General features: G+C 61.9%; 2 protein-coding genes across 2 annotated transcripts; both read right to left on the minus strand.

Annotated features, from left to right (window-relative positions):
* Positions 1-10,764: 10,764 nt before the first annotated feature.
* SLC25A10 (solute carrier family 25 member 10) lies at positions 10,765-18,130 on the minus strand. The gene is made up of 11 exons (XM_036268627.1): positions 18,033-18,130; positions 15,546-15,665; positions 14,663-14,777; positions 14,487-14,535; positions 14,242-14,283; positions 13,208-13,251; positions 12,992-13,062; positions 12,622-12,714; positions 12,285-12,362; positions 11,705-11,761; positions 10,765-11,622 (listed from the first exon to the last, which is right to left on the minus strand). Exons 1-11 carry the CDS (start codon positions 18,123-18,125, stop codon positions 11,521-11,523), a joined length of 864 nt encoding a protein of 287 aa, XP_036124520.1. The 5' UTR covers positions 18,126-18,130; the 3' UTR covers positions 10,765-11,520.
* Positions 18,131-22,249: 4,119 nt separating this feature from the next.
* Positions 22,250-25,386, minus strand: MRPL12 (mitochondrial ribosomal protein L12). Its single transcript, XM_036269054.1, has 5 exons — positions 25,244-25,386; positions 24,463-24,649; positions 24,213-24,296; positions 22,850-22,984; positions 22,250-22,770 (listed from the first exon to the last, which is right to left on the minus strand). The coding sequence occupies exons 1-5, from the start codon at positions 25,315-25,317 to the stop codon at positions 22,654-22,656; spliced, it is 597 nt and encodes a 198-aa protein (XP_036124947.1). The 5' UTR covers positions 25,318-25,386; the 3' UTR covers positions 22,250-22,653.
* Positions 25,387-26,291: the final 905 nt, after the last annotated feature.

Below are 26,291 nucleotides of genomic sequence, written 5' to 3' on the forward strand. Positions count from 1 at the left end.
CAGCGAGCAGGTCGGAAATGTGCCACGTCAGCGGGGCTGTTTCTGTTCCTGCACCCTCGGCAGCAACTCAACGCGGCCGCGGCCGGAAGGATGAGCGGCTCAGCGCGGGAAAGGGTCAGCCTGGCCCTGACGGGGCACCTCCCAGGAGGGGCGGCCTGCAGAGCCCCAGGGACCACAGGCCTCTGGGGTGGAGCCTGGGCACCCGCACCTGTGACGGGAGGGGCCCCTCAGATTTGGGTGCTCCAGAGAACTCCTCACCCGTTCTCTCGGCCAGGTGTGCCCTGCAGTGGCTCTGGGTGGTGATGGAGGCGGTGGTGCTGGTCCTCCAATCTTCACACTGGGGGACTCAGTGTTGGGGTGCGGGAGAGAGAGGACATCCCAGGGGGCGTCCTGGTAACCCACGTGGGGTCTGAAACGTGTCACCTGGAAAAGAAATCTTGGCTTTTGGAGGGTGAGGAAGGACCAGTCACACCAGGGTAGGAAGGGTGGGGTGGCGGTGGAAGTGGGGTGCAGGGTCCTAGCCCTGGGGAGGTGCACACTGCCTCCTGCATTCAGCACCCCAAGGCCTGCCACCTTCCTCATAGACCCTCTCCCTCCAGCCCCCATATCCCGCCTGTACCCCACAACCACCCCGAAGTGTGCACCAAAGGCAGCCAGAACCTTCTCTCCACACACCCCAGGGTCGCCGGGGTCTCTGCCTGCCGCACCCCTGCTGCAGAACCCCGTTCCCATCGAGTCCGGCAGGACAGACACTCCTGGCTGGACAGACTGGCCACGTGGTCTGGACTCGTCCTTCCTTTCTGGCCTGTGCTCGGTCACAGACCGGCTCCCCTCCAGCAGCCACGTGTCACCCTGCAAGCCCGCTGGGTCCGCGCCCCGCTGTCCCGCAGGGGGAGGTCTCACCCCCAAGCCTGCGCGGGCCCCTCCCAGCCAGCGCCCTCTCTGAGGCCCTCAGGTCTCCTGCTCCGGCTGTGGCTCGGACCTGATCCGGCCCCAGAGCTTCCCGGTTTGTACTGCTCCAGGCCAACCCCAGAAAGCAGGGCCACCAGCCTGTCCTCTGTTCCCACCTTCCACCTGGAAGGTCCCCTCAGGCCCCACTGCTGGCGGCACCTGCTGGTCACCTCGTGGACTCCCTCGTGACAGCCCTCCCGCTGACAGCGTCGCCTGGCTGCCACCCCGTGGCCACTCTGAGAGTGACAGGCTGTCCCGGGGCTGCGGCTGCTGGGTGGACCCGCCCAGCCCCACAGAGTTCCCACCCATTTCGTTTTTTTCTTTTGATTCTAGAGAGAGAGGAAGGGAGAGGGAGAGAGAGACAGAAACATCAATGAGAGAGAACATCGATTGGCTGCCTCCTGCAGGCCCCCCACTGGGGATCGGGCCCACAACCTGGGCGTGTGCTCTGACCGGGAATCGAACTGGCGACCTCTTGGTGCAGGGTCGGCGCTCGGCCCCTGAGCCACACCGGCCGGGCTCCCATCCTTTTCTTCCTTCACCTGCTTATTGGATCGTTCATTCTTTCACTCGTTCGTTTGTTCACTCACTGGGCGCACGACCGTGCTGGCCGGCGGAGGCTGGAGGGACACAGGAAACACCCTACCCCTCCTGTGACTCCCCAGGTACAGGACGGATGAGCAGGGCATTTCTGTCCCAGCCCCATGGACTCCCTGCCACCCTCCGGGCGGAGTGGAGGGCCTGTGCCCGGCACCAGAGGTGCAGCTGTCCCCAGGGTCCGCCCGCCACCACCCAGCTTCCCCGTCGTCCCTCAGCTGCCCACTGTGGCCTTTTCTCTCGTTTGAAACGGCTTTATTGGGACGTAATTCACCACTGACGTGCAGTCGATGGGCTCAGTACACGCGCACAGTTGTGCAACTACCACCAGTCTGTCTGAGAACATTTCATCACTTCCCAAAGAGCCCGCTCCCCATGGCCACGTCCAGCCCCTGGCCCTGCGGAGCCGCTGTCCGGGGACCACGTGCGCCGCATCGGCACGGTCCCTCGGCTGTGGCAGGCCAGCTCCCTCCTTCCTAGGCAGGCTCGCCGTGCGGCCGGGCCACCTTCGCTCCTGTTCACCCGCGGACAGACATCCGGGCAGTTCCCACCTTCTGGCCACTGTGTGTGAGGCTGCTGTGGACACGGGTGTGCGGCCTCTTGTGTGGACACGGTTCGCTTTTCTGGGGTGTACACTCAGGAGAGGACTTATGCCAGTTGTCTGAGACCCACCAGCCAGGGGACCCTTTCACACCTGAGCCTGACCCCCTTGAGGCCCAGTCAGGACCTGCTCGCTGCTCCTGGCCGGCAGCCCCGCCCTGAGCGCACGGGGGCTGTGCTGCGTCCACGGGAGCCCTGGAGGCCTCTGCTCCGGCCCCTTCTCCAGGCTCAGCCCGGGCGGGCGCCCACACTCCTCCTGGTGTTTGTGCAGCTGGGGGCCAGGTCGGGGCTCCAGGAGGGTGAGCAGTCTGCTCAAGGCTCGGACTAGCCGTTCCCACCGGTTGGTGAAAGGACCAACCCTTGAGCAGGGCAGACCCAGAGCAGGTGAGCTTCTCAACGGGGTGGCTGTAGGCAGTCGGCTCAGGTGGGGTCCGTGAAGGTCACCCAGGTCTTCTCTCCCCTTTCCACGGGGAACCCGAGCTGGTGGGATGTGGCCATGGTTTGAGGGGAGGCTGCCCGGGAATGGAGCCAGACTGAGATAGAAGAAGACTGGGTGAAGCCCCTGGATCGAGCCATGCCTGACGCCTGCCACCCAAACTTTTCAGTGTTGCGAGTTAACACATTTCCTCTTTCACGCGCCAGATGAAACCGGGTTATTGCACCACCTGCTCGGAAGGCTCCAGATTAGTGCAGGATCCGATTCACAGAGATGCACCGTCAGCCCGTTTTCTCTCGGGTTATGCTTCCCTTTTTTTTTAATGGTTTAAACGGTGACTTTTACTTTATTATTTTTTATTTTTTTTATCCTCACCCAAGGACATTTTTCCATTTTTTGTTCAGACAGAGTGGGAGGGAGAGAGAGAAAGAGAGAAACATGGACGTGAAAGGGACACATCGAGTGGTTGCCACCCGCACAACCAACCAGGGCCGGGGACAAACTGCAACCGAGGTACATGCCCTTAGTGGGATCCGAACCCGGGTCTCTCTGGACCGCAGGCCGATGTTCTAACCGCTGAGCCAAACCAGCCAGGGCTATTTTTTATTTTTTAATTGGATGTATTGGGATGACATTGGTTAATAAAATTATGTAGGTTTCAGGTGTACAATTCTATAATATGTGAGGTATATACTGTAGTGTGTGTTCGCCACCTAAGCCAAGACGGGTTGTTCTTTTCTTAGTACAGTAATTTGCAGGAACAATTAACGCGTTAGGGACTTGGCAACATATATTTTGCAAACGTCCTCTGGTCTGCTGTTTGTTCATGGAATATTTTGCAACGCACAACTTTTAAACTGTTATATAATCAAATGTCTATTTCTCCCCTATAATTTACAGGTTTAATTTTGTTTTTTTTAAACAAATTTTTTTTCTTTATTGATTTTAGAGAGAGAGGAAGGAAGAGGGAGAGAGAGAGACAGAATATCCATTGGCCGCCTCCTGCATGCCCCCCACTGGGGATCAGCCCACAACCTGGGCATGTGCCCTGACCGGGAATCGAACCGGTGACCTCATGGTGCAGGGTCAATGCTCAGCCACTGAGCCACACTGACCAGGGCTCCACTGGCCTCTTACTTTTCATTTTGGAGCAGAGGTCACACCCATCTCGTATGGAACTTTGAGAGTGGGTGTCTCTGTCCCATGAGTGTACAGTAAACATCTCATCAGACTAGTGACATCAGGGTGCCCGTGTCTGGGAGCGCTGGACCACCCAGGACAAGCAGAGACTGTGTGCTCAGGGCTCGGGTGGCAGGGAGTGGCCACTGTCTCTTGCGTTTTGGCAGAGACTCAAAGCAGGCCGGGGGGACGGCCTCCGAGTGGAAAAGGAGGCCCAGGCCGACTGGAGCCCTGGGCTGTGGGTCCTAGGTTGCGTCTGAAGGACATGGCCCTACTCTACCCAGCCACCCAGGGCTCCCCACCCTGGGGACCACCCTGGGACTGCTCACTTGGGGAGCGCACCCCCTCTTGGTCCACCGGCTCCAGAGAGCCAGAGACGCTGAGCTTTGGGCCCGAGCGTGGCCAGGGCTGGATGGCACACTCACCCCACCAGGACCGCTGCTGCCTGGGCTGGGGGGCAGTGGCTCCCCGAACCCCAGAGGAGCCACAGGCACTGAACTGCTTTGAACAGAGTGACCGAGCCCATGGAGTCGGCCCAAAACAGGAAGGAGCGAAAAAGGAACACACACTCCGGCGGGGGAGAGAGGAGGAAGAAACGGAAAAAACGTCCCAGCCTGCGAGGAGCCCCACCCGGGTCGGACCCGCGCCAAGGGCGCTCAAAGGGCATCACAGGCGCGTCCTCCGGTGAACCGCGGGAGCTCACAGAGGGGCGGGAAGCCGAGGGGCGGACACGGAGGGCTGGGCGGCTGACCGGGCCCTTCGGAGCCAGGAAATGAGCGGAAACTACAGGACAGACCCCAAGTGGCCATAAGCACCGCGGGAAGGCAGAGATGAGCGCAATTTGAGCAGCTCACAGGTGCACAGAACAAAGACCACCCAGGAGGGGGCCTCTGGAGGAAGCCTTTATCTGGGACAGAAAATGTTCTCCAGGGAAGGACCCTGTGTCCTCAAACACACCTGCGTCAGGGGAAAATTACAGACAACTGACCGCGACCAACCCTGGATGGCACTGAAATTCAGGGTCAAGAGTCACTGAGGCCTCAGGACTTGAACCCCCACCCAGCCTTTGGGGTGGGGGGGACTACCCACCAATGACATGTCAACGTAAGAAACGTCCAAACCTGCAGAGCATTTCTATGAGTTTATTTGAGCCAGACGGACGACATACACCAGGGAGCAAGATCTCAGATGCTCCAGAGGACAGTTTGCAGCTTCTCTGATGCATTTGAAATGAAGAAGGGGATGGGGGGGTGGGTAAGGAAGGTCCCAGGAAGGCGGGAACCGAGTTACAGGAGAGTTCGTGTGATCATGTACCCCGAGGGTGGATAACCCCGTGGAGAGGGATCACTTCTGGCATTTCAAAGGTTCTTTAAGCCCGGCCAGTGTGGCTCAGTGGTTGAGCGTGGACCCTACACCAAGAGGTCACCGGTTCAATTCCCGGTCAGGGCACATGCCCAGGTTGTGGGCCTGATCCCCAGTCGGGGGCATGCAGGAGGCGGCCAATCGATGTTCTCTCTCATGGAGACGCTCTAACCGCTGAGCCAAACCGGCCAGGGCTCTCATGGATGTTTCTATCTCTCTCGCCCTCTCCCTTCCTCTCTCTCCTAAAATCAGTAAAGAAAAAATAAAAACAACTACAAAAAAAACCAAAGGAGTGTTAATGTAGACGCACAGAGCTAGCTTAAGGCAAAGAGGAGCCTTTCAGTAGAGAAGTTCTAAGCCTAGGTGTAACTTTCACCATGACCCGGCCGGTTCGGAATGGATCACACTGTGAGGCAGCTTTCTGTGGAATCCCTTGTTTCCTGTCCACAGACACAGGTAGGCGGAAAGATCCGGACGGGCTGGGGAGCGGAATGCTCAGAGGCCCAGAGAAGCTCCTCCCAGGAGGTTGTGTTACCTATGGAAGTGAGGTGACCCAACTGGAGGTGTGTTCCTTACACCATCTCGAGACAAAGAATTTCTGAGACTTGCACGGGAGGCTGAGTGATTTTTATTCGTGTATAATTACATTTCTGAGTTTCCAAAGTCCCATTTCCCTTGACCCTGTCCTGGATGAAGTGCAGCTGGGGTCTAGTAGAGCGAGAAGCAGAGCCAGTGTCCACCTTGCAGCTGGGGCCAGTTCAACAGGCTGGTTACAGTCCATTAGTCCACTGTGCGGGGTCCACATGGCCACGGACTGTGAGAGAAGCCCTGTGAGCCAGGAGCCAACAGCGAAGCACCAAATGCCAAGAGAGCTGAGTTGATTTTGTTTTCTTAATTGATTTTATAGGGAGAGGAAGAGAGAGAAACATCGATGAGAGAGAACATCGATTGGCCGCCTCCTGCATGCCCCCCACTGGGGATCTGGCCCACAACCTGGGCATGTGTCCTGACCGGGAATCGAACTGGTGACCTCTCGGTGCAAGGTCAATGCTCAACCACTGAGCCACACCGGTCAGGTTGATTTTTTTTTTTAATCCTCACCTGAGGATATTTTTCTATTTATCTTCAGAAAGAGTGGGAGGGAGAGGGAGAGAAATGTAGACTGGTTGCCTCCCGCACGACCCCGACCAGGGCTAGGGACGAACTGCAACCGAGGTACATGCCCTTGGCCATGTACCTCAACCCGCAACTCACTGGTCCGCGGGTCTACACTGTGCCACTGAGCCAAACCGACCAGGGCTTTTTTTTTTACATAAAATTTTTTATCTTTATTGTTGGAAGTATTACAGATGTCCCTCCTTTCCCTCCCACTGACCCGCACCCCCCCACACCCCACCCCACATTCACTGCCTGTGGGGAGCTAATGTCTTTGTTCAGGGAAATAAAGAGCCCAGACCGGCTGTTGCTTGCAGCGGCCACGCCCGCTCTGGCCAGTGACCTGTCCCCCGGTGTGATGGCAGCCAGCACCTTCCTGGGCAGCCCACCTTTCCTGGGCAGCATCTGTCCGTCAGACAGACGTGAGCAGAGAAGGACGATGGGCGAGGACCAGGAGGCCCCGGGTGGAAGGCCACGGGGGTGGGGGGGAAGGCGCCGGGTGGAAGGCCACGGGGGTGGGGGAGGCACCGGGGGGAAGGCCCTGGGGGAAGGCCGGGGTGAAGGCCCCGGGCGCCTTGCAAAGGGCAGTCGTGGGTGGAACCTCACCGCAGGTGACCTGTCCTCTCCAGCTACTGTGGGTCCTGAGGTTTGGACCTCGGACCCTCCCTCCCTAGAGGTACCATCGAGGCCTCAGCTGTATTTCAGCTCCAGGCCCAGGAAAGCAGCAAACCAGACAAGGGTCACCAAGGCCGACCTCAGGACCAGCTGCTGTCACTAATGAGTTCCTGTCCTGGCGCCGACCACCCATCAGTGGATACCTGGACCCCGAGAGGACACACCTGGACAGCTGCTGCCTACTCTGCTGAGCCCCCCCCCCAGCACCATCACCTCCCTCCCTCCCAGCTCCCAGGGCCCTTCCTTTGCCTCTATAACTGGTTTCCTCGGCCCATTTCTTCTACCACTTGCTTCTTCTGCCTCTGTGGTTTTTTGGATGGACGTTCTCGTATACCTGGGCTCGAATTCTTTCCCAGCCAGAACTCAGGTGTCGAGGTTCCTGAGCCCAGCGGTCTAACACCAGGTGCCATCCCGATGCCCACAGCAAGTCTGCCTTCCTCTCTGTCCAGTCCCTTCCTCCAGGGATGGGGGTGGGGCGGGCTGGACCGGTGGCTCCCTGGGCCGCGCAAAGCCTTAGCGGTCTGGTGAAGCTGTCGCAATGACATGCCTATGACATGTGGCCTTCCCTTTGCCCCCTTCCTGCTGGTAATAACCGGGTTCATGACAGTGGTGTCCGCCGCAGCCAGGCCGCTGAGCCCCACGAGCCTGGGAGGCAGGGGGTGACATCTGGGTGACTTTGGGCAGAAGGGAGACGGTGCCCAGGAGGGGACTGTGAGGCGAGGCAGCGTCACGAACAGGCAGGCGACACGCACGACAGTGTCCAGACCTTGACCGCGTCAAACTGCGGGTGTGGCTGTGCGGGACCCGGTGGTGCGCTCCCCGTCACCCGGCAGCCTCCCTGCCTCCCGAGCCCCAGTACCCGGCCCTGCCGGCTGAGTCTGCGGCCATCTCGCGCTGACTTCTACGTGCGGAAGGCTCCCAGGCAAGGGTCCCAGTGCTTCCTTGCGGGTGACTGTCCAGTCGTCCAGACCACTTGCTGGAAAGTTGGGCTTTCCCGCTAACCCTTCCTGGGGCCCTGTTGACATGTCTTGACAGCCGATACCCAGCGAGCAGCTTTTGTAAACGATAAAGTGATAAAGTGACCAAGTCTTTCTTCAAGAAGGTGGCCGGGGCTCCTGGGCCAGAGAACCGGGGTGCAGCGAAACCCCACTGCTCACACTCCAGACTGGTTCTGACCCCGCGCCGTAAAGAATGTGGGGCCCCTGAACTGAAAGCTCGGGGGGAGGGCTCCACGCTCAGACCTGCCCCCCGTCCTGTCCGCTACACGGGGTGCTCTGCCTACCGTCCCCGAAACCTCGCGCCCCGCCCCCCCTGCCCACCCCACCCCTGCTCTCTGCCCTGCCTTGGTCCCCAGCCAGGCCGGTCCCTGCCAAACTGCCCAAGTAGACGGGGCACACTCACCCCCACCCTGGTCCAGGCAGGCATTGCCTCACGTGGCGCGGTGCCAGCCGCCCAGGGCGCATCCGCCAGCCGGGAGGAGGAAGCCTGTGAGGCCACGTGGCCCCCGAGGGCCAGTTTCTGAACTTGCTGCCTTTTTTTCTCAGTTTCAGTTGACGTTCAGTATTATTTTATATTGGTTTCAGGTTAGACAGTTACACCATGAATGAAGTGATCCCGATAATTCCGGTCCCCACCCGGCACCACACGTACTCATTACAGCGTCGCCGACTACGATCTCTGGGCTTCTCCGACCCCCCACCCGCCTCCCAGCCCCTCCCACTGGCGACCTCAGTCTGTTCTCTGTGTCCGGGAGTTTGTTTCTGGTTTGTCCGTTTATTTTGTTCTCTAGATTTTGCAGATAAATGAAGTCACGTGGTATTTGTCTTATTTTGAACTTGCTGGCTTTTTAAAAAAAATTTTTTCCCCACCTTTATTGGTTTTAGAGACAGAGGAAGGGAGAGGGAGATAGAAAATCGATGGGAGAATGTGGACTGGCCGTCTCCTGCACGCCCCCCACTGGGGATCAGGCCCACGTCTGGCCACGTGCCCTGACCGGGAATCGAACCGGCGACCTCCCGGTGCAGGGTCGACGCTCACCCACTGAGACACGCCGACCGGACAAACTGGCTGCCTCTTTAACTCGCCAGGGGTCCGAGAAGCAGCTTCCTGGTGACCATATGACCATATTCACTCACCTTCCTTGGCTGTGGGGGTCCCATGGCCTCGACAGGGTTTCTCACCCTGGCCTTCAACCTGTGCTGGCCCTGAACCCCGGCAGAATTGGGGGCTCTGAGCCCTTCCCCAGCGTGCCAGCCCCTGGGGTCTGGACCTGCAGCCAGGCCCGGCCGCACACCTGCCTCACCTGTCCTGGAGCCCTGGGAGTCTGGCTTAATCCTGTTTCCAGCCACTGGCCGCTTCAAACCCAGCCAGAGATGCCCGAGGGCACCCTAGTCCACAATGCACGCCAAGTACTGTCATCCACGAGACCCACCCGAACCCAGACCCACCTGCTGGCTTTGGAAATACGAGGGCAGAGCAAGGGGCCGAGTTCGGCAGGAGGCAAGCGCCCAAGGCCCTGGTGACCAGCCGACAGGGAGGGGAGGGGGCTCCGGCCTGCAGGGACAGCTGGGATTCCCAGCAACCCGACTTGCGGCAGACTGGGCGCAGCAGCCCAGGACGCTGACCACGGGCTGGGCAGACCTTCCCGCTCCTGCAGTTACTGCTGTAGTTCACATCCCTCAAAGGCCCTTTTTAAACATGTGAAGTATTTCTATAAACGACGTGACTTCCGGGATTTGCCCCAATAATCCAGTGGGTGGGAGGGGCTGCAAGTGTTCCCGGGCTGGGTGGACACAGGGGAGCAGGCTGGTCGATGTTGTTTAACCCCCACCCCAGGGTATTCTCCCATTTATCTTCAGATAGCGTGGGAAGAAGGGAGGGAGGGAGAGGGATAAACATCCACGTGAGGGGGACACATCGACGGGTTGCCTCCCACACGCCTGGACCAGGGCCAGGAATGAACTGAAAGGGAGGTGCACGCCCTTGGCTGGAATCAAACCCGAGGTTCATTAGTCCAAGGGCCAACGCTGAGCCAAACCACTTGGCTCCCAACCGCTGAGCCAAAACGGCCAGGGCAGGCTGGTTGTTTTTACTTTTTTTGGTACATGCCCCTAGCGGGAACCGAACCCAGGACTCTGGTCCGCAGGCCAACGCTCCAACTGCTAAGCCAAACCGGCCAGGGCAGGCTGGTTGTTTTTAATAACAGGTTTATGGAGACACCTTGGCTTTTAGTGGTCACAGAGCTGCAAGCATGCCCCCCCCCCATGATCTAACGCTCCAGATGTGAGTGGGCTGCAGACAGACCACTTGCCCTGGGGGCCAAAGGCCTCAGGGCAGGGCCCAGACCGGCTCCCGTGTACTGAGGCTCCAGGCCAGGGGCCCAGGGTCTCCCCAGCCCCTCTGAGCTTGCTGGGCAATTAGCCATAGCCCGAGTCCAGGGCTCTGACTGGGGGGCATCCCACACGGCTGGAAAAGGGAGGCCCACCCACTGAGCTGAGGGGTCCTGCGGTCGCAGGTGCTTGTTGGGACGGGGTGGTCCTGTGGAGTCCAGTGACCAGGACCTGGGAGCTCAGTGCTGACCAGACCTCTCAGCTCACACACCCACCCCCCGCCCCCACAATGTTCTTGGGCTGCTGCCGCCTGCACCCCATCTCTCTGCCCACAGGCCGCCCAACGCACCCAGCCAGGGCTTTGCTTCTCTCCCCTCTGGGCCCTGCCCCATAAACCAAGAGCGCTTTGCCCTCCGACAGCAAGGCAGTCTGCAGACCGGCGAGCGGCCTGGATGCAGGCGCCAGACGAGGGGCGGTTCACTGTCCTTTATTACTGTCCCTGCAGACCGGCCCCTTGCGGGGGTGGGGACACAGTCCCAAGGGGGCCCGGGGGGAGGGGAGCAGGCTGCACTGGCAGCGGACTCTGGGTGGTGGGGTGCTGGCTGATCAGCTACTGGGGCCTTGGGGGTGACCGCCATCCGCAGAGAGGGGCCCTGAGGGGAGGCACGGATGGTGGGGGCACCGCAGCCCTGAAGGCAGCCGTGGTCTCTGCGCGCTGAGGTTTCGATGGAGCTGTTAGCAGCTGGGCTGGCTGGAGTGGGAGGGGCCGGTGGGCGGGGGCACCCTGAACTTGGACCCTGCTCCCTGGCACCCGTCTGGCACTTGTTCATTTGTTCACTGGCCTGGCAGCTGGGGGCACAGCCACCTTTGAAAGCATTGTAAGCGCCCTGGTCCCTCTCGTGAGACAGAAGTCACGCACACACCGGTCCTGAGGCCTTTGGGCAGCTGCTCCACGAGAAACCTTGGGACTGGAGAAGGCACAGGGGACCCCAGAAAACCCGACAGCCCGCCTCCCAGCCCCCGTGTTAACTGCCTACTGGGGGAGGAGAGAAACCCAGGGCCTGGATGCTGCCCTCCTGGCGGCCCTCTGTGTGCAGGGCAGGGTGCGGGCCCACGGCCGCCGGGAGGAGGGAGGCTGGCGCTGTGCTGGGCTCAGGGCGCAGCCCAGCCCCCTGGACTCTGGAAGAACCTGGTTTGGGGGTCAGGCATAGCCCAAGCGCCACAGCCATGGCGCTGTCAGGATGGCACTTTGACGCCAAAGTGTTTACGAAGCTGTTCCAGAAACACGAACGTGAGCACGGTGTGGGGCATGAGGCGGATGCCAGCTGGCACGAGGCCCTGGGGGAGGAGGAGAATGAAAGTGACAAGTGACGAGCCGGAGGGGGACCCCCGCCCTCACCGCGCTGCCCCGCCCCCGCACCTTGTAGAAGGCCAGCGGCCCGAGCTTCGCGGTCTCCAGGGTGCAGTGGAGGACGCCCTGCAGAAAGAGCCACAGAGCTGCTCCCGGCTCCGAGGAGGCGGTGACGCCTGCCCCGGCACCGCCCGTGGCCCCGGGCGAGTGTGAGGGTGACCTGACGGCCGGTGCCCAGCGTGGCCAGGACACTCAAAGCTACACACAGGATAACACGTGAGCCAGAAGGTCATGGTCGCCCTGCTGCTGACCGGCTGACTGCTGACGTGGCAAAACCAGAACCCGAAGGCGTGTCCAGTGTGCCAGCAGCAGGCTGACCCGCCGGGCACCCGAGGGGTGGAGAGAGCAGGGGCCGAGGCACCGTGAAGACACGGAGCGTGCCACGGGCACCGAGCACCAGGCCCCGCCTCTGTCAATGTGACAGAGAACCTGACTCAGGACACACAGGGCCAAGGCTGCTTGGAGGCAGCTGGGAGGGGTGCAGTGAGGAGCGGGGAGAGGACAGCCGTCGTCATCCCAGGATGAGGACACGGGCTCACGGGCCACAGCCTGGCAGCCGCAGGGCAGGGACCCCCAGGGCCCCGCTCACCTGGTACTCGCCCTTGGAGTTCATCAGGCGTGTCTTCAGCACGTCCAGGGGCTGGCACAGGACCGTGGCACATCCACCCTGGGGAACGCGGCACCAAGGGCCTGCCGTGTAAGATGCTTGGGCACCCCTCAATCCCCACTGGTCTGCCCCCAACCCCCAGGAGCTGCAGGACGGCACCAGGAACTGCTTTAGCCTGGGCACGGGGTGACCTGTGCGCTCTCCTGGCCTGGCACTCAGTCTGAGGGGCATTCACCAGCTGGGCCGGTGCCTCCTAAGCCCTGGCCCTCAGCCCCCAAAGCTGGCCGGGACCCCCACGAGCGCCACGCTCAGCACTCACTGCGATGAAGCTGGCAATAAAGTGGGTGAAGATGCCGTCAGACAGGTACCCCGTGCTGAGGACCAGCTGCTTGGCCTGGTCGTAGCAGGACAGCTGTGGGGTGGCAGGGTGGTCAGGGCCGTCCGGCCCCGGGTCCGCAGTGACACCACCCAGGCTGACTAAGCACCTGTTCTGCGGTCCCCTACACCGAACTGTTGTTGGGTGGACAGGTGAGACCCAGGAAGGTGAGGCCAAGGTCACACACCTGACCCACCTGTGCCCACCTGTGCTCAGTGGCCACCGCCTTCCTCTGTGACCTCTAGGAGGGCTGTGGCCGGGCCAGGGACCCGTAGATGCTCCCCTGAGACCCCCACCCCTGCAGAAGCCCTACCTGGCCCACGGTGACCAACATCCCTCGGCTGGAGGCCATGGTTGCTCCCGAGAACAGTCTCCTCAGACCCTCTGCCAGAGGAAGGGAAAAGGTCCAGCACCAAACCCGTCAGGCCTCCCCTGGGTCTGGACCGCGCTCCCGCCCCATCTGCCTCCGGACTGGATCCTGGCCCGAGGCTGCCCCAGGCTCCTGCCACGCACAGGGCCTGCTCCTCACCTTCTCGGGCCACGCGGTACAGGCCGTCCAGGGCGTGGGCGTAGCTGCCGGGGACACAGAATGGGCCGGTGAGGCTCTCTGCCCACGGGCTCCCCGGGGAGGGTCTTCCCCAGGAAGAGCCAGGAGACCCTCAAGGAAACATCGCAGAGCCAGGAACCACGGCCTGTTCCGGCAGCGCAGTCTCCTCCCGCGGGGCCCTCAGCAGCCGCGGGGCCCCCACACCCACAAGGAAACACCGGGCACCGCCCCTCGGGAGCGGCCAGCCCCAGGCTGGGATGCCCTGCCCGGCCCCTTCCCACCTTCCCCAGGCTTCCGCCCGCCGAGTGAGGACCACAGGTGCGTGTGGAGCACCTTCCGCCCTGAACCGATGCCGATCACGAGTCTAACTGCAGTGTCCGCCCGCAGACAGAGGTAAGAAGGGACAGTGTCTTAGACTTCATGAAAAATAGTGGTGTTGCTTTTTAAAATATTTTTTTCTTTATTGATTTTTAGAGAGTAGAGGAAGAAAGAGAGAGAGAGATAGAAACAGCGATGAGAGAACATCGACTGGCCGCCTCCTGCACGCCCCCCACTGGGGATCGGGCCCACAACCCAGGCATGTGCCCTGACCCGGAATGGAACCAGGACCTCTCGGTGCAGGGTCGACGCTCAACCACTGAGCCACCCCAATCAGGCAAAAATGGTGTTTTTATCATAAAAATCCCCAGCTCCTAAAGCCTCTGAAAGGCCCAAACTCAACCTTCTAAACCACCCACCACGGAGCCGTGTGCAAAGAGCAGACGGGGAGAAGACGGTGACCGGCCGTCCCTGCCACCCAGCCCGAGCCCCAGACTCCTGCACAGGACAGACTCACATCCTGGAGTCCCCTCGGGACTCAGGACAGACATGCGACGCCGGTTTCCAAAGCCGCCGCCGCCCTGCTCCGCCCCGGTGGCCTGCTGGAGCCCCAGCCGAGCCCCTGCACAGCGGCTGGGGTCCTCCCGGCCCAGGCCTCCCGGCACATCCCAAGGGCAGGACTCGGCCCCACTACTCACTTTCGGCGCTGACTCTGGGGCAGCTTCATGTCATTCTGCATCCTGCAACAACAGCGTGGACTCAGGGGTGCAGGCCACACCCACCCCAACTGCAGCACAGGAGGGCTCCCTTGGCTCGCCCACCACAGGCTCAGCGGCTTCCTCGTCCAATGCCCAGAATTCCAAGGTCCAAGTGCCCTGTTCCAGGCTGAGCCCTGGCCTTGTCAGGGGACAGCAAAGACCCTGGCCATGGGGACTGCACTGACCTGACGTTGACCATATCTGCGGGAGTCCCCACGAAGCCTCCGATGCAACCTGGGCAACAGACCCCAGGATCAACAGGTGACCGTGGGCAGTGGCTCTGCTGCCCTACGGCCCCATCTGAGCACACCCCCCTGCCGGACCTCCCCCCACTTGGCCCCCTGCCCACCCAGCCACTCACCACTGATGGAGCCCAGCAACACCTTCTTGTAGAAGGGCAGGGGCCCCTCGCTGCCCTTGGCCACCCGGTCCCGCACAGTCTCGTAGATAGCGAACCGGGTCAGGGAGTAGGTCATCTGGGGGAGAGGCCCAGCTCAGGGGGTGCAGGTGGAGGGAGGGCAGTGCTGTGCGGGGCCCGTATCCCTTGCCCCCCCATGCCAGCCAGGTGCACGGTCATCCCTTGTGGACAATGAGGAGCCCTCTCAAGGCCACATGGCCAATGAGTGGCCGAGCCAATCAGCAAACCTCTTTCCCTCCCTGGGCCTCAGTTTCCCCATCTGTAAGTGGAGGTCTCCAGTCGGCTTTGAGAATAGGGCCGACCCTGTGGAAGGCGGAGGGCAGCACACCCCATATGCCATGCCCTCGCCCACCCAGGGTCACCAGCCCCCCGGGCCCTGGGGTTCCTTCCTCCCAAGCAGCCTTGAAAAGGAGAAAGTTGCCCTGGCCAGTTTGGCTCAGCGGTTAGAGCGTCGGCCCGCGGACGAGAGACCCAGGTTCAGTTCCTGCTAAGGGCATGTACCTGGGTTGCAGTTTGTCCCGGCCCTGGTTGGGGTCGTGTGGGTGGCAACCAGTTGATGTGTCTCTCTCATATCGATGGTTCTCTCTCCCTCCTGCTCTATCTGAAGATAAATGCAAAAATGTCCTCGGGTGAGGATAAAAAAAGGAGCAAGTTGCTTTGATGCCCATGGGTGCCCACAGTGGATAGGAGGCACAGCCACGTTTGAGTCTAGGCGTGGTGGATGCCAGCCATCCCTTCTGCCTGCTTGGGCTGCTTGGAGCGTGGGTTCTGGGCCCAGGAACCCCTGGTGGGGGCTGCCCTGGGAGGCGGGGAGCCCTGGAGGCACCTGTCTGCACAGGGAGGCGCTCAGGCCGTTGTAGAGGGCCAGGATGCCGTCGGAGCGCACCACCTGCAGCGCCATGCCCGTCATGCGCAGCTTCACCTCCTGTTGCGTCTGCAGGTGCACCTGTGGGGGGAGGGGACACACCTGCTCAGTGGCCAGCCTGCTCCTCGCAGAGCTTTCCTGCAGCCTTGACTCCCCCACGATGACCTGGGGGCCAAGTGCCGCCGCAGCCCCGCTTGGAGACGGAAAACGGAGGCACTGGGAGGCGCTCAGCGAGGGGATGGTGCTGGGATGCCATGCCGTGCCTGGCACCAACTTCTGCTCCACACTACTGTTTCACAAGTGACAACACCAGGTGACTGGTGTACCCACCAGGCCTGCGGGAAACACTCCAAACCTGTCTGAGTCCTCTGGGCACTGCTGTGGGTGGGGATCGTAAGCCCCATTTTACAGGTGAAGAAACGGAGGCAGGACCCCGGCAGGCCCATCGTTCAGCCTTACTCACTCCTCACGGGACAAAATTATAGGGACTCAGGCACCCCGAAGAGCATGGGGATGGACAGAGGCAGGCAGGGACTCGGCGGGGAGGAGGGGAAAGGCACCTCAGACCGCCACTCCCTGCGGGCCCGCTCGGGCAGGTCCCTGATCTGGGCCTCGGTGTCTCTCGGTGTTCCGTGATTAGGGAACTGTCTCTTCCCAGGGCTTCCAGGCAGTGGGGCGGCCAAGGTGGGGGTGGGGGGCCTTGTGCCCAGCTCAGAGACATGAGCGGTGGGGTCCCGCTGCCCGAGTCAAGCATGGCAGGACAGTAGGCACGGGGTCCTTGGTCAGGGCTGCCATGTGGGCAGCAGCTCCTGTCCAGACAAGAGACTGAGGATCAAGTCAGGACATGAGGCAAAGAAAGATCAAGGAGCTTCAAAATAATTTCTTCAGTGACCATGCTGAGAAGTAAAAACCCCAGCCTGGGCCTCCCTCCAAGGCCAGCCTCCACACCCTGGCACAGGGCCACTTGCTCTGCCGGCCAGAGGTGGCCACACTCCTGTGGCCATCTGCCCCCTGACTCATCCCGGCAGCAAAACAGTGCGTGGGGGCCGGGCAAGGGGCCTTGGCTAGTGCAAGGCTGGGGGGGCTCCGAGGGCCCCTGGAGGCTGCTCCCAGGTCAGAGCCTGACCCTCCAGGGCCCCAGGGTGGTGGGGGGTGTGGGAACCTGTGTGCGCACCCAGAAAGCAAACCAAACGGATGCGAAGAGGGGTTCCTTTCTCCAAACCAAAAAGCACTTTCCAGTACAATGTCATGCCCCCTCTCTGGTGGTCAGAGCACCCTCCAGGCCCTGGGGGCTACTCCCAGGACAAGCCAGGTCTCGCCAACAGGGCTACCCAGCTTCAGCCTCCTGTTCTGCTAAGCCTGCCTTTACTCCTGCCTTTACTGGTGGCATAGTTTTTTTTATCCTCACCCAAGGATATTTTTCGATATCTTGTTCAGATAGAGTGGGGAGAGGAAGAGAGAGAGAGAAACATCGACGTGAAAGGGACACATCGAGTGGCTGCCACCCGCACGGCCAACCAGGGCCGGGGACAAACTGCAACCGAGGTACATGCCCTTAGCGGGAACCGAACCCGGGTCTCTCCGGACCACAGGCCGGCACTCTAACCGCTGAGCCACACCGGCCAGGGCTACCGGTGGCATTTTTACTAGAGAAGCAATCCCCTCCCTGGGGGCAGAGAAAATGCCCCCAGGCAGGGGACGCCTGGGGGTGCCAAGCCAGCCAGCCAGCCCCGGAGTAGGTTTGGGGGTTGGGGGGGCAGTGTGGGCACAGACAGCTCTGGGTGGGGGTGAGGAAGGGGGTGGCCAGGTGGCTGCCCCTCACCTACGGGCCCCACCTGACATAGAGCCAGTTCCCTGGGCGGACAATGGACAATGGACAATGGTTCGTGCCTCCGGCCCGACTTTGTTCTTTGTGGTGAGACAGGGCAGAAAACAAGCCCCGGGCGGGCCCTGGGGACAAGGAAGTTGGGTCTCATTCTGCCTGTAGCTTTGACAACACGCGAGCAGGGTGCGGTGCGTCGCAGGGGCCGCTGGCCGCCCTCCTAGGGCAGGGCCGCTGCTGCCCGGTGCCCGCCGGGTGCCCACCCGGTGCCCGCCCGGTCCCAGGAAACAGCCCAAACAGGGGGCCTGCCTCACCCCGCTCGCCCAGCACACCCCTCATTCTCTCCCCTCGTGGGTGCGGGAGTGCGTGGGGGCGGCTGGGCCCCGGCCCTGGGTGTGCCACAGCCACTCCTCGGCTGTCCTCGGGCCGGAAGGGTGTCCTCGGGGTGCGGGGGACACCGGCTCGGCGGGGCCCAGCCGGCCAAGGTCACATGGGCAGCGCAGCGCGGGGCGGCCGCCGGGAGCGCTGGGCCCCGGGGCCGCCCTGCGCCCGTCCCCGCGGCCCCGGGCGGGCGGCCGGAGCCCCGGGCGCGGGCCGGGCCCTCCCGCCGCCGGCCGCGGCCTCACCTTGAGCAGGTCCAGCGGGTGCGTGCAGCAGGCAGCGCCGCACGACGCCAGGCCCCCGAAGTACCAGCGCGACACGCGCGCCTCGGCCGCCATGCCCGGAAGAGGGGCGCTGCGCGGGCCCGACCCGACCCGCCCGACCCGCCCGACCCGTCCCGACCCGAGCCGGACCCCTGCCCGCGCGGCCGCCCGAGCGCCGGGTTCAAAGCGCCGTCCGCCACCCGCGCCCGGCGCAACCAATACGCCCGCGCGGCGCGGGGCGGGGCCAGGGGCGGGGTCTCCGGGCCACGCCCCCAGCGCCTTAAAGGGGCCGCACCGCAGGGCTGCGGAGCCCGGGGCACCCCCAGCTCCCGTCTGTGGGTCGCACGGACTCGGGGACCCTGCTGCGTGAACCCCCCCAGTGCCCCCAGGAACCTGGGGCCCCTGCCCCTGCGCCGACCCCGGGTGGGCACGTGGCCGAAGGGCACGGCTTTGGGGCTCCGGCCCCCCTCCCGGAGGCCGGCCCCCGCAGCACCCCGCCCCAGCCACGGCCGAGCCGACGTCCAATGCCCACCCGCCACGCAGGTCGCGGTCCGCCCCGGACAAGTGCAGTTGCAAGTAGCAGAGACCCCCTTGGGACCAGCCTGCGGCAGCAAGAGGACTAGGGGCGAAAGGCGGCTCCGAGGCCGGACACCGCGCCTGCCCGAGTTCCCAGCCAAGTCCAGCCTCAGGCCCGTCGGGCCGGGCAGCCCCAAGCTAGAGGCGGCCAGAGGCAGGCTCAGGCCCCGGCCCCCGAGGGCGGCCACCCGCAGGCTGCCTGCCCCTGCGTGCAGGTCCCCACGCTCCTCCCACCTCCCAGCGAACAATGGGAGAGCAGGTGGGCTCTGAGCCCAGTGAAGTCCAAGTCCCCCAGGGCCACTTTCAGGCAGGACCATGGGGCCGCGGGGGTCCTCTGGGGGGTGGGGGCAGCCTCTAATCTCAGAGAGGGCACAACCTACCACCAGCTTGACCACTGCAGCCCCCACCCCAAGGGAGGAGGGGGAGGGGCGCTGGGGAAACCACTCTTGGTCCCCTGAATCTGCAAAGTGCACAGTAACGACCGTCCTGGCTGGCCTCTGGGCACCGAGCAAGTCCAGGACGGGTGAGCAAGCCCATCTATGTAGTGAAGTGGCTACTTGGAAACGGAGGGGCTAGGTCTTCTAGAATCCCAGGAGGATCTGACCCTAAGGTCATCAGCTGGGGAAGCCAACAGCAGGCAGTAAAGACGGTGTCCAGCCCAGAAAGGCTGGGGGCGGGGGGGGAGGGGGCGGGGAGAGGGGCGTGTTGGCCACAGGGCAGCTGCCTCATCTGAAAGGGGGTGGGGTTAAGAAAGGCGGCCGATGAGCCAGGCCCCAGCCCTCAGCTGGTCCAGCGTCATGCTGTGCACTGGAAGGTCGTCAGTTTCATTCCTGGTTGGGGTGCAAGCAGAAGGCAACGGACTGATGTTTCTCTCCCTCTAAGTATGTCCTCAGGCGAGCATTTAAAAAAATGCTTAAAAAAAAAAGATGTCAGGTGCAAACTGGGTAAAAACACTACCCTGGGGAGAAGGGTAGCAGGAGTCTCTGGAGACCAGAGGGGAAGGTGGGTGACAGAGCCCCAGGAAACCTGACAGTGTGGCTTCACAGCTAACACAGACTTGCACAGGTAGCACCTGGGCAAAGCAGAGCTGCCCTGACCACTCAGGGCACCTACAGGAATCAACCAGTGAATGCATGGATGGGCAGAACAAGCCAATGTTTCTCTCTCGATAAACAGTAAATAAAAACAACAAAACCAGAGCTAAGAGCATCTGCTAGGAGGCGAGAGGCAGACCCTGGGGCGCCCTAGGGAAGCAGGTGGAGCCCTGGGAGCCCACTCCCTGTCCCTAGCCCATCTCACTCAGTAGCCATCAGCCCAAGGGCAAGGTCATTGACTCCTGACTACAAAGTGAACAGGTTGATGAAGCAGGTCTCGGAAGTGGAGGTGACAGAGACTTCTGGGGTCCCTAAGACTTTGTGACAGCCCAGGAAGCAGGGGGCCAGGCTCCAAGGGGTGTAGGGACTAGTTGCAACTAGATTGGGTCCTGCTGGCAGGGAACAGACTGTTCTCACATTGGGAAGGAGTGCCTGGAGGCTTGGCAGCCCGAAATGAAGGGATACTTTAAGAATAAAAATGTAAAGAGCAGCCCCCGGGCCCGGCCAGTGTGGCTCAGTTGTTGAGCATCGACCCCTGCACCAATAAGTCACCAGTTGATTCCTGGTCAGGGCGCATGCCCAGGTGGTGGGCCCGATCCCCAGTGGGGGCATGCAGGAGGCAGCCAATCAATGTTCTCTCTCATCAGTGTTTCTGTCTCTCTCTCTCTAAAATCAATAAAGAAAAAAAAAAAAAGAGCAGCACAGGCTGGTGTGCTCAGTGGTTAGAGTGTCAGCCCTCGGACCAAAGGGTCTCAGGTTCGATCCCCAGCCATGGTAGGGGCACGTGCCTACTGATTTGTCTCTCATATCAGTTTTTCTCTATCCACCCCCTCCCTTCTGCTCTCAGAAAAATCAATGGAAAAAATATCCTCAGGTGAGGACTAACATCAGAAAAGTCAAAGCAGCATGAAATGCACGGGCTCTTGTGAAAGGCTGGTCAGGCCTGGACGGCAGGAATGTGCCCGTGTTGCAGGTCAGGACCTGGAAAAGGCCCGAGCGGAGGCCTCGGGTGGATCCCAGACCGTCACAAGCCCAGCGGTGATGGGCAGGCAGGGGGCAGGTCTGATAACAGGGTTGCGGCAGGCCCGGCTCTCGGGTGGGGCCTGAGGTCTGTTCTGGGGCACCTGCACTTTCTCCTGGAGCCACATGGGTAGCCTGGAAGACTCCGGGGCCCCTGGAACGGGGGACCCATAAGGGCAGGAGGCACATGAGTCAGCTCCAGCTCTCTCGGCCATGTCCGGAGACCTTTTCACCAGGCTGGACAAAGAACAGGAATACTATTTCCTACTAGGACCTGACAGGACCTTGTGAGGTGCTGTGTGGGCACCACAGGGCAACCCGGGACACAGGCACACCTCCCAGTGCAGAGCCCAGTGCCAAGGCCACGTGGGCTCCAGGGACCAGGGCAATCCCCAGGGCACAGCCCTTATCCCCAGGTCTGGCACTAATTCGTGGGCCACCTGCAGGCTGCAGCACGACAGGGGAGCTGGGAGTGGTGGGCCAGGACCCCCGTCAGGAGGCCCAGTGCCTTCAGGAATCGACTGTGACCTCAGGTATAGGCCACCAAGGAGACACCAACACCGCCCTAGCCTGGCACACTGGAGGAGGAATGCGCTTGGCTAGACGGCCCCTGAATGCAGGGCCGCCCCTCCCTCTGAGCGGCCACCCCAACAAACCCAGGACGACGCAGAGGCCCGGTCATGCCAGCTGTGCCCCTGGCTCCCTGGGAAAGCCGAACAAAGGTCTGTGATCCTGCAGGCCCGGCTCTCCCTGAGCTCTGCCGCTTCCTCCCCCACCCCCACAAGGCAGCCAGGGCAGCAGGCCACACCCAGCCCCAGGTAGCCAACTGCCATCTCCGGATGGAAGGCACACCGAGACCTACGGATGGATAATCATTAATCTTGTGGGGCGGCACGGCCCCAGGCTTGGCAGGGGGGCGCCTGGGTCAGAGAGCAACCTCCCTGTGCCTCCCTGGACCCTTCCTACAAGGTCCAGCTGGCAGCACACACTGGGGGAGGGCCCCCAGGCTTGAGAACACCCATCTGGAGCTGACCCACCCAAGGGCCGCACTCCCGAACACACAGCGCCCCCTCTGGTCCCACAGGTTGATCCTGCAGGTTATTCTTCCAACAGGGGCAAAGGGGGTGGCAAAGACAGGACACGGAGACCCAGGACAGCGAAGGTGGGGAGCCCTGGGGGGTAGCAGGCTCTCAAGGCACACTGCAGCTTCCCTCCTTCCTGCGCTCTGCCCCAAGTCCCTGGGGTCTCCGGCTAAGGGCAGGGGAGGAAGAAGTCCACTGCCCCCAGAAAGGAAGCCAAGGTTCCTGGGAGCAGGGCCCCAGGGCTCCCCCCCTCAGAAGCTAAGAGCGGCACCAGGCTGCGTCCCTCCCCTCCCCCTGGCTTCTAGGCCCTCTTGGGGCCGCCTGGGGCACAGCCTCTCCCCGCCAGCCTGGGCGGGGCTGTACCACAGCCTCCAGGCTGCCTCGGCGAGGGCGGAACTGCACATCCAGCTCCGGGGTGAAGACCTGGCATCAGCTACGGGGCAGCTGCCAGCTGTCAGGCACGATGGGGAAATGCCGCCAGCTGTGAGGTCTCAGAGGACCCTGATGAGCGCCGGCAGACCCTCGCCCATCCCGCGGCCCGCCGGACAGAGCACTGCGTATACACGGCCCAAACCATGTATTTTCTCAGCGGCCACCAGGGGGCGCGCGGTGCACTCGGGCACGGCCCAGAGTCCGCCCGGTGCCCACAGGCAGCGGCCGCCCCTCCAGTCCCAGCAGGTCCATGCCTGTCCCAGAACCAGGCTGCCACGCGGTGGCGGTGTGGAGTTCTGCTCCGAGGCGCCCATCCCCTGAGCCTGGGTGTGGGTGGAGCCGGCAGGGCCTTGCCCGGGTCCCAGGGACCCCTGTCCACGAGTCCTCAGCACTGGCCTGCTACTCCAGGACCACGGTGCCGCCCACTGCCTCCAGAGCTGCCTTGATCTTCTCTGCCTCGGCCTTGGCGACGTTGGCTTTGATTTCCTGGGGCAGGGACTCCACCAGCTTCTTTGCCTGCCAAAGAGTCAAGTCAGACACCAGGCCTGGGTTCTGTGGACCACGCATGGCCTGGGAGGGGCGGCCCAGAACTCACCTGCACGAGGTTTATGCCCTGGACGTAGTTCTTGATTTCCTTGATCAGCTTCACTTTGTCCACCGGCTTTGCCTCTGTCAGGCGGACAGTGAAATGTGTCTGTTCTTTTTGTTTGGGGATGTCTTCTTCTACTACCTGGAGGGGGACAGAGAGTGGGTGAGCAGGTGAGCAAGGATGGCATGGAGCGGGCACATTCACTCCAGGGCTGCCCGTCCTGTAACCCCAAAGGCAAGGCCCCTGCAACTCCAGCAGGAGGGAGGCCAGTGCTTCCCCTCCCTTATCTACTCCCGGGTCAGACTGAGTCCCCCCCCCAGAACCATTCAGCTCTCCAGACACTTCTAAAACTGTCTCCCTTCCCGGCCCCTGAAACTCCAGGTCGACAGCAAAAGTGCTTTGTGGGTAAAATAACTTGAAGAAAAGCAGGGCCATTCCAACCCTCAAGCAAGCCTGGCGGCTCACACAAATGTACCACCAGCCTGGGCTCCGCCTTCACCAAGGGGCCAACAGTGCACACCAGGGGTGACAGCCCCTGACATCTGAACAAGTTGGGATAGGAAGTCAAGGCCAATTCTCTTTGCTGCGCGAGTGGATCGTGGCACCTTGTGGTTTGAGAGAGGTGGGCTGGGACGCAGAGAGGAAGGAACAGACCAGAGTTCTGCCTTAAGCGTCAAGGGACAGGAGGCACAAACGGCAAACCTTAGTTATTGCTAAGGCTGGTGAGGGGTATACGAGTGATCGTGTTCTTATTCCCACTTGTGGACAATTTGAGATCTTTAAAAATAGTAAATATTGAAAAGAACAAAAGCAAATTCGTGTGTGACTTCAAGTCTGCTGGCTTCCTCGTAGACACCCAAACCCATACCAGTCACTCAGAGATGAAGCTGCCCATCACCTCCCTGCTCCTCTCCAGCCCTGGACATGCCTGATGGCCCTCGTGCTCACTGTCCCCCCACCAGGAATGCCTTGCTCTCTCCCTCAACTCCTCAAGAGTGTCACCTGCTCATCATGGCCTTCCTTGAACCTGTAACTCCCTTAAGCTTCTTCCCTACTTTCCCACACAGCACTTGTAACACCCTACTATTCAATATAATTTGTCTTTTTCCTCTCCTCTGGTTCATTGTCAGTTTCCCTCTAATAGAAACATGGTCTCCTGTGGGCAGGGACCTGCACATCCTTGGCAGGGAGGAGGTCCTGGGGAGGCTGACCAGAGCCACACCCAGCAACACACAGATTTGCAGGGTGTATAAGTTGGTCCAGGACAGAAACGAGGGACAAGAGAAATCTGGCCACGTGACGTGAGGGAAGCTGGGAAATGGGCATCAGAGGAACATGTCTTTCTGCAGAAGACACTGCCTGGGCTCACCTCAGGAGCTGCCGCAGCAGGGGCAGTACCAGGCATCATGCCACCCATCGGCATGAGCCCCACATCCTGGATCTTCAACGTTTTCTGCAGGGACAGAGGAAAGCAGTCTCAGAAGCTGGCTGTCACAACCAAACACGCTTAGGGACAAGTCTGGCACATCCTTGCACTCGGAGAGCACACTTTCCACAACTGACTAAACTCCCCAAATACACCAGGAACGAGACACAAGCCCAGGCCTGGCCCGTGATACCTTCAGGAGCTCGTTGAGGTCTGAGATCTCCAGGAGCGTGAGGCTGGCAATGTCCTGGACCAGCTGCTGGATCTTGGGGGGGTACTCCTTGGGGGCGTTATCTAGGGGTGCGCCGGCGAGGGCCTCCCCCTTTCGATGACTGCTGCATCTCATCAGCCGCACAGTGCAGACTCGTGGCACCTGTTGCCTAGACACCATTCAAACAGAGCAGTCAGCCCAGCACAGGTGGGTGACACAGTCCAGGCAGGTAGGTGCCATGAGCGCAGGTCTAGCCCCGTGGTCCCAATCCAGGGTTCTCAGACTCGAGGGTCCATGTCGACAGCAAGAGATTTTCCCAGCTACTTGACACTCTTCACAAGCCTTAGAAACCCAGGTAATTACTGCTGCAGAATGCTGCTCACAACAACTTCCCGGTTTGAATGGACCACGGCAGCTCATGGCGGTAATGCAATCATGCAAATGCATTTTGCTGCACGAAGCCTTTCGGAACCTGACGGCGGACCGCCAGAGGCACTGCTGGGAGTCCTACCATGTCACTGGGCTGCGAGGGAAACTGAGGCCCGGAGAAAGGCAGGAAGCCGTCCAATGCGATCTGGGGCCACCCTGGCACTCTCCGCGGCCCGTACGGTTAGGGGGCCGGCCGCGGAGGTCCCGCCGCCCCCCAACCCCGCCGGGACCTGCCGAGTTTGGGTGGCCTTCCGCCCGCCGCCACGACCTGAACCGTCGGTGGCCGGCCGAGGGCTCCCACTCTGCCCGCCCGAGCCTCAGCAGCCCGCGGTACCTGGCAAAACGGAGCACGGCACCCCGAAGACCGAGACACGGCCCCCAGAGGGGGAGAGCGGCCGCCGGCAGCATCGCTCCGCGGGCGGGAAGGTCACACGCGGGTCCGGGTAGGAGGGACGCTCTAGCTGCCGGAGCCGCCGAGTACACGCGCTGGGGAGGACGCTCTAGCAGCTGGGGCCGCCGAGCATACGAGCTGGGAAGGACGCTCTAGCCGCCCGGGCCGCCGAGCATACGAGCTGGGGAGGACGCTCTAGCCGCTCGGGCCGCCGAACATACAAGGTGGGGGAGGACGCTCTAGCCGCCGGGGCCGTCGAGCATACGAGCTAGGAAGGACGCTCTAGCCGCACCTGACGCTTGCTTCCTCTCGCTCGCCGAGATTACCCACAAAGCGAGCGGGGCGAGCGAAGGCCAGCGGAGGCCGAAGCTTGGTGCCAGGCTCCGTCCGAGTCGGGGGCGGGCCCAGCTCGGGCAGAGCAGCGCGGTCACCTCTGCCGGAGCCTGGCGTCCGCAGCCCGTGGCGTTCCCGCCGCCCTCCGGCCAGCCTGCGCCTTGCTCGTCCTCCGCCAGCACGGGGAGGCGCGCGTTCGGCCCCGCGGTCCAGGCCGCCTCCTTCCCCGGAAGGGCCCCAGGTCCCACAGGTCCCAGGGAGGAGCGTCTGCCTGCCTGCCTCTCGGTCCAGCCCCCAGACACCCGGCCGAGCGGTGTCTTCAGCTCGCCCGCTGCGGCGTCTGCCCTGCGCCCTGGCCCGTTCCTGTCTGTGTGCAGCGAGCTGAAGCTGCCCCCGCCGCCACCGGCGAATTTCTAAGACCCAGCCCTGGAACAGCCCGACTTCATGTCAAATGAGAAGGCAGGGCTGCCCTTGCCGGCACCTGCTGTCATCCTGGGCCCCGCCTTGGACTCCAGCTGTGGTGGCCCCTGCCTATTAAACAAGCCCGCTCCTGCATAGAAGAGCTAATGCTGTGGTCACCTAAGAGGTCTGGGTACTTAAGGCTGTGTTCTGAACTCTGGATGCAAGGTGCTGAGTCTAATGCTCAACATTTTCTTCC

Source organism: Molossus molossus, unplaced genomic scaffold (genome assembly GCF_014108415.1).
Source record: "Molossus molossus isolate mMolMol1 unplaced genomic scaffold, mMolMol1.p scaffold_m16_p_19, whole genome shotgun sequence".
Classification (NCBI taxonomy): domain Eukaryota; kingdom Metazoa; phylum Chordata; class Mammalia; order Chiroptera; family Molossidae; genus Molossus; species Molossus molossus.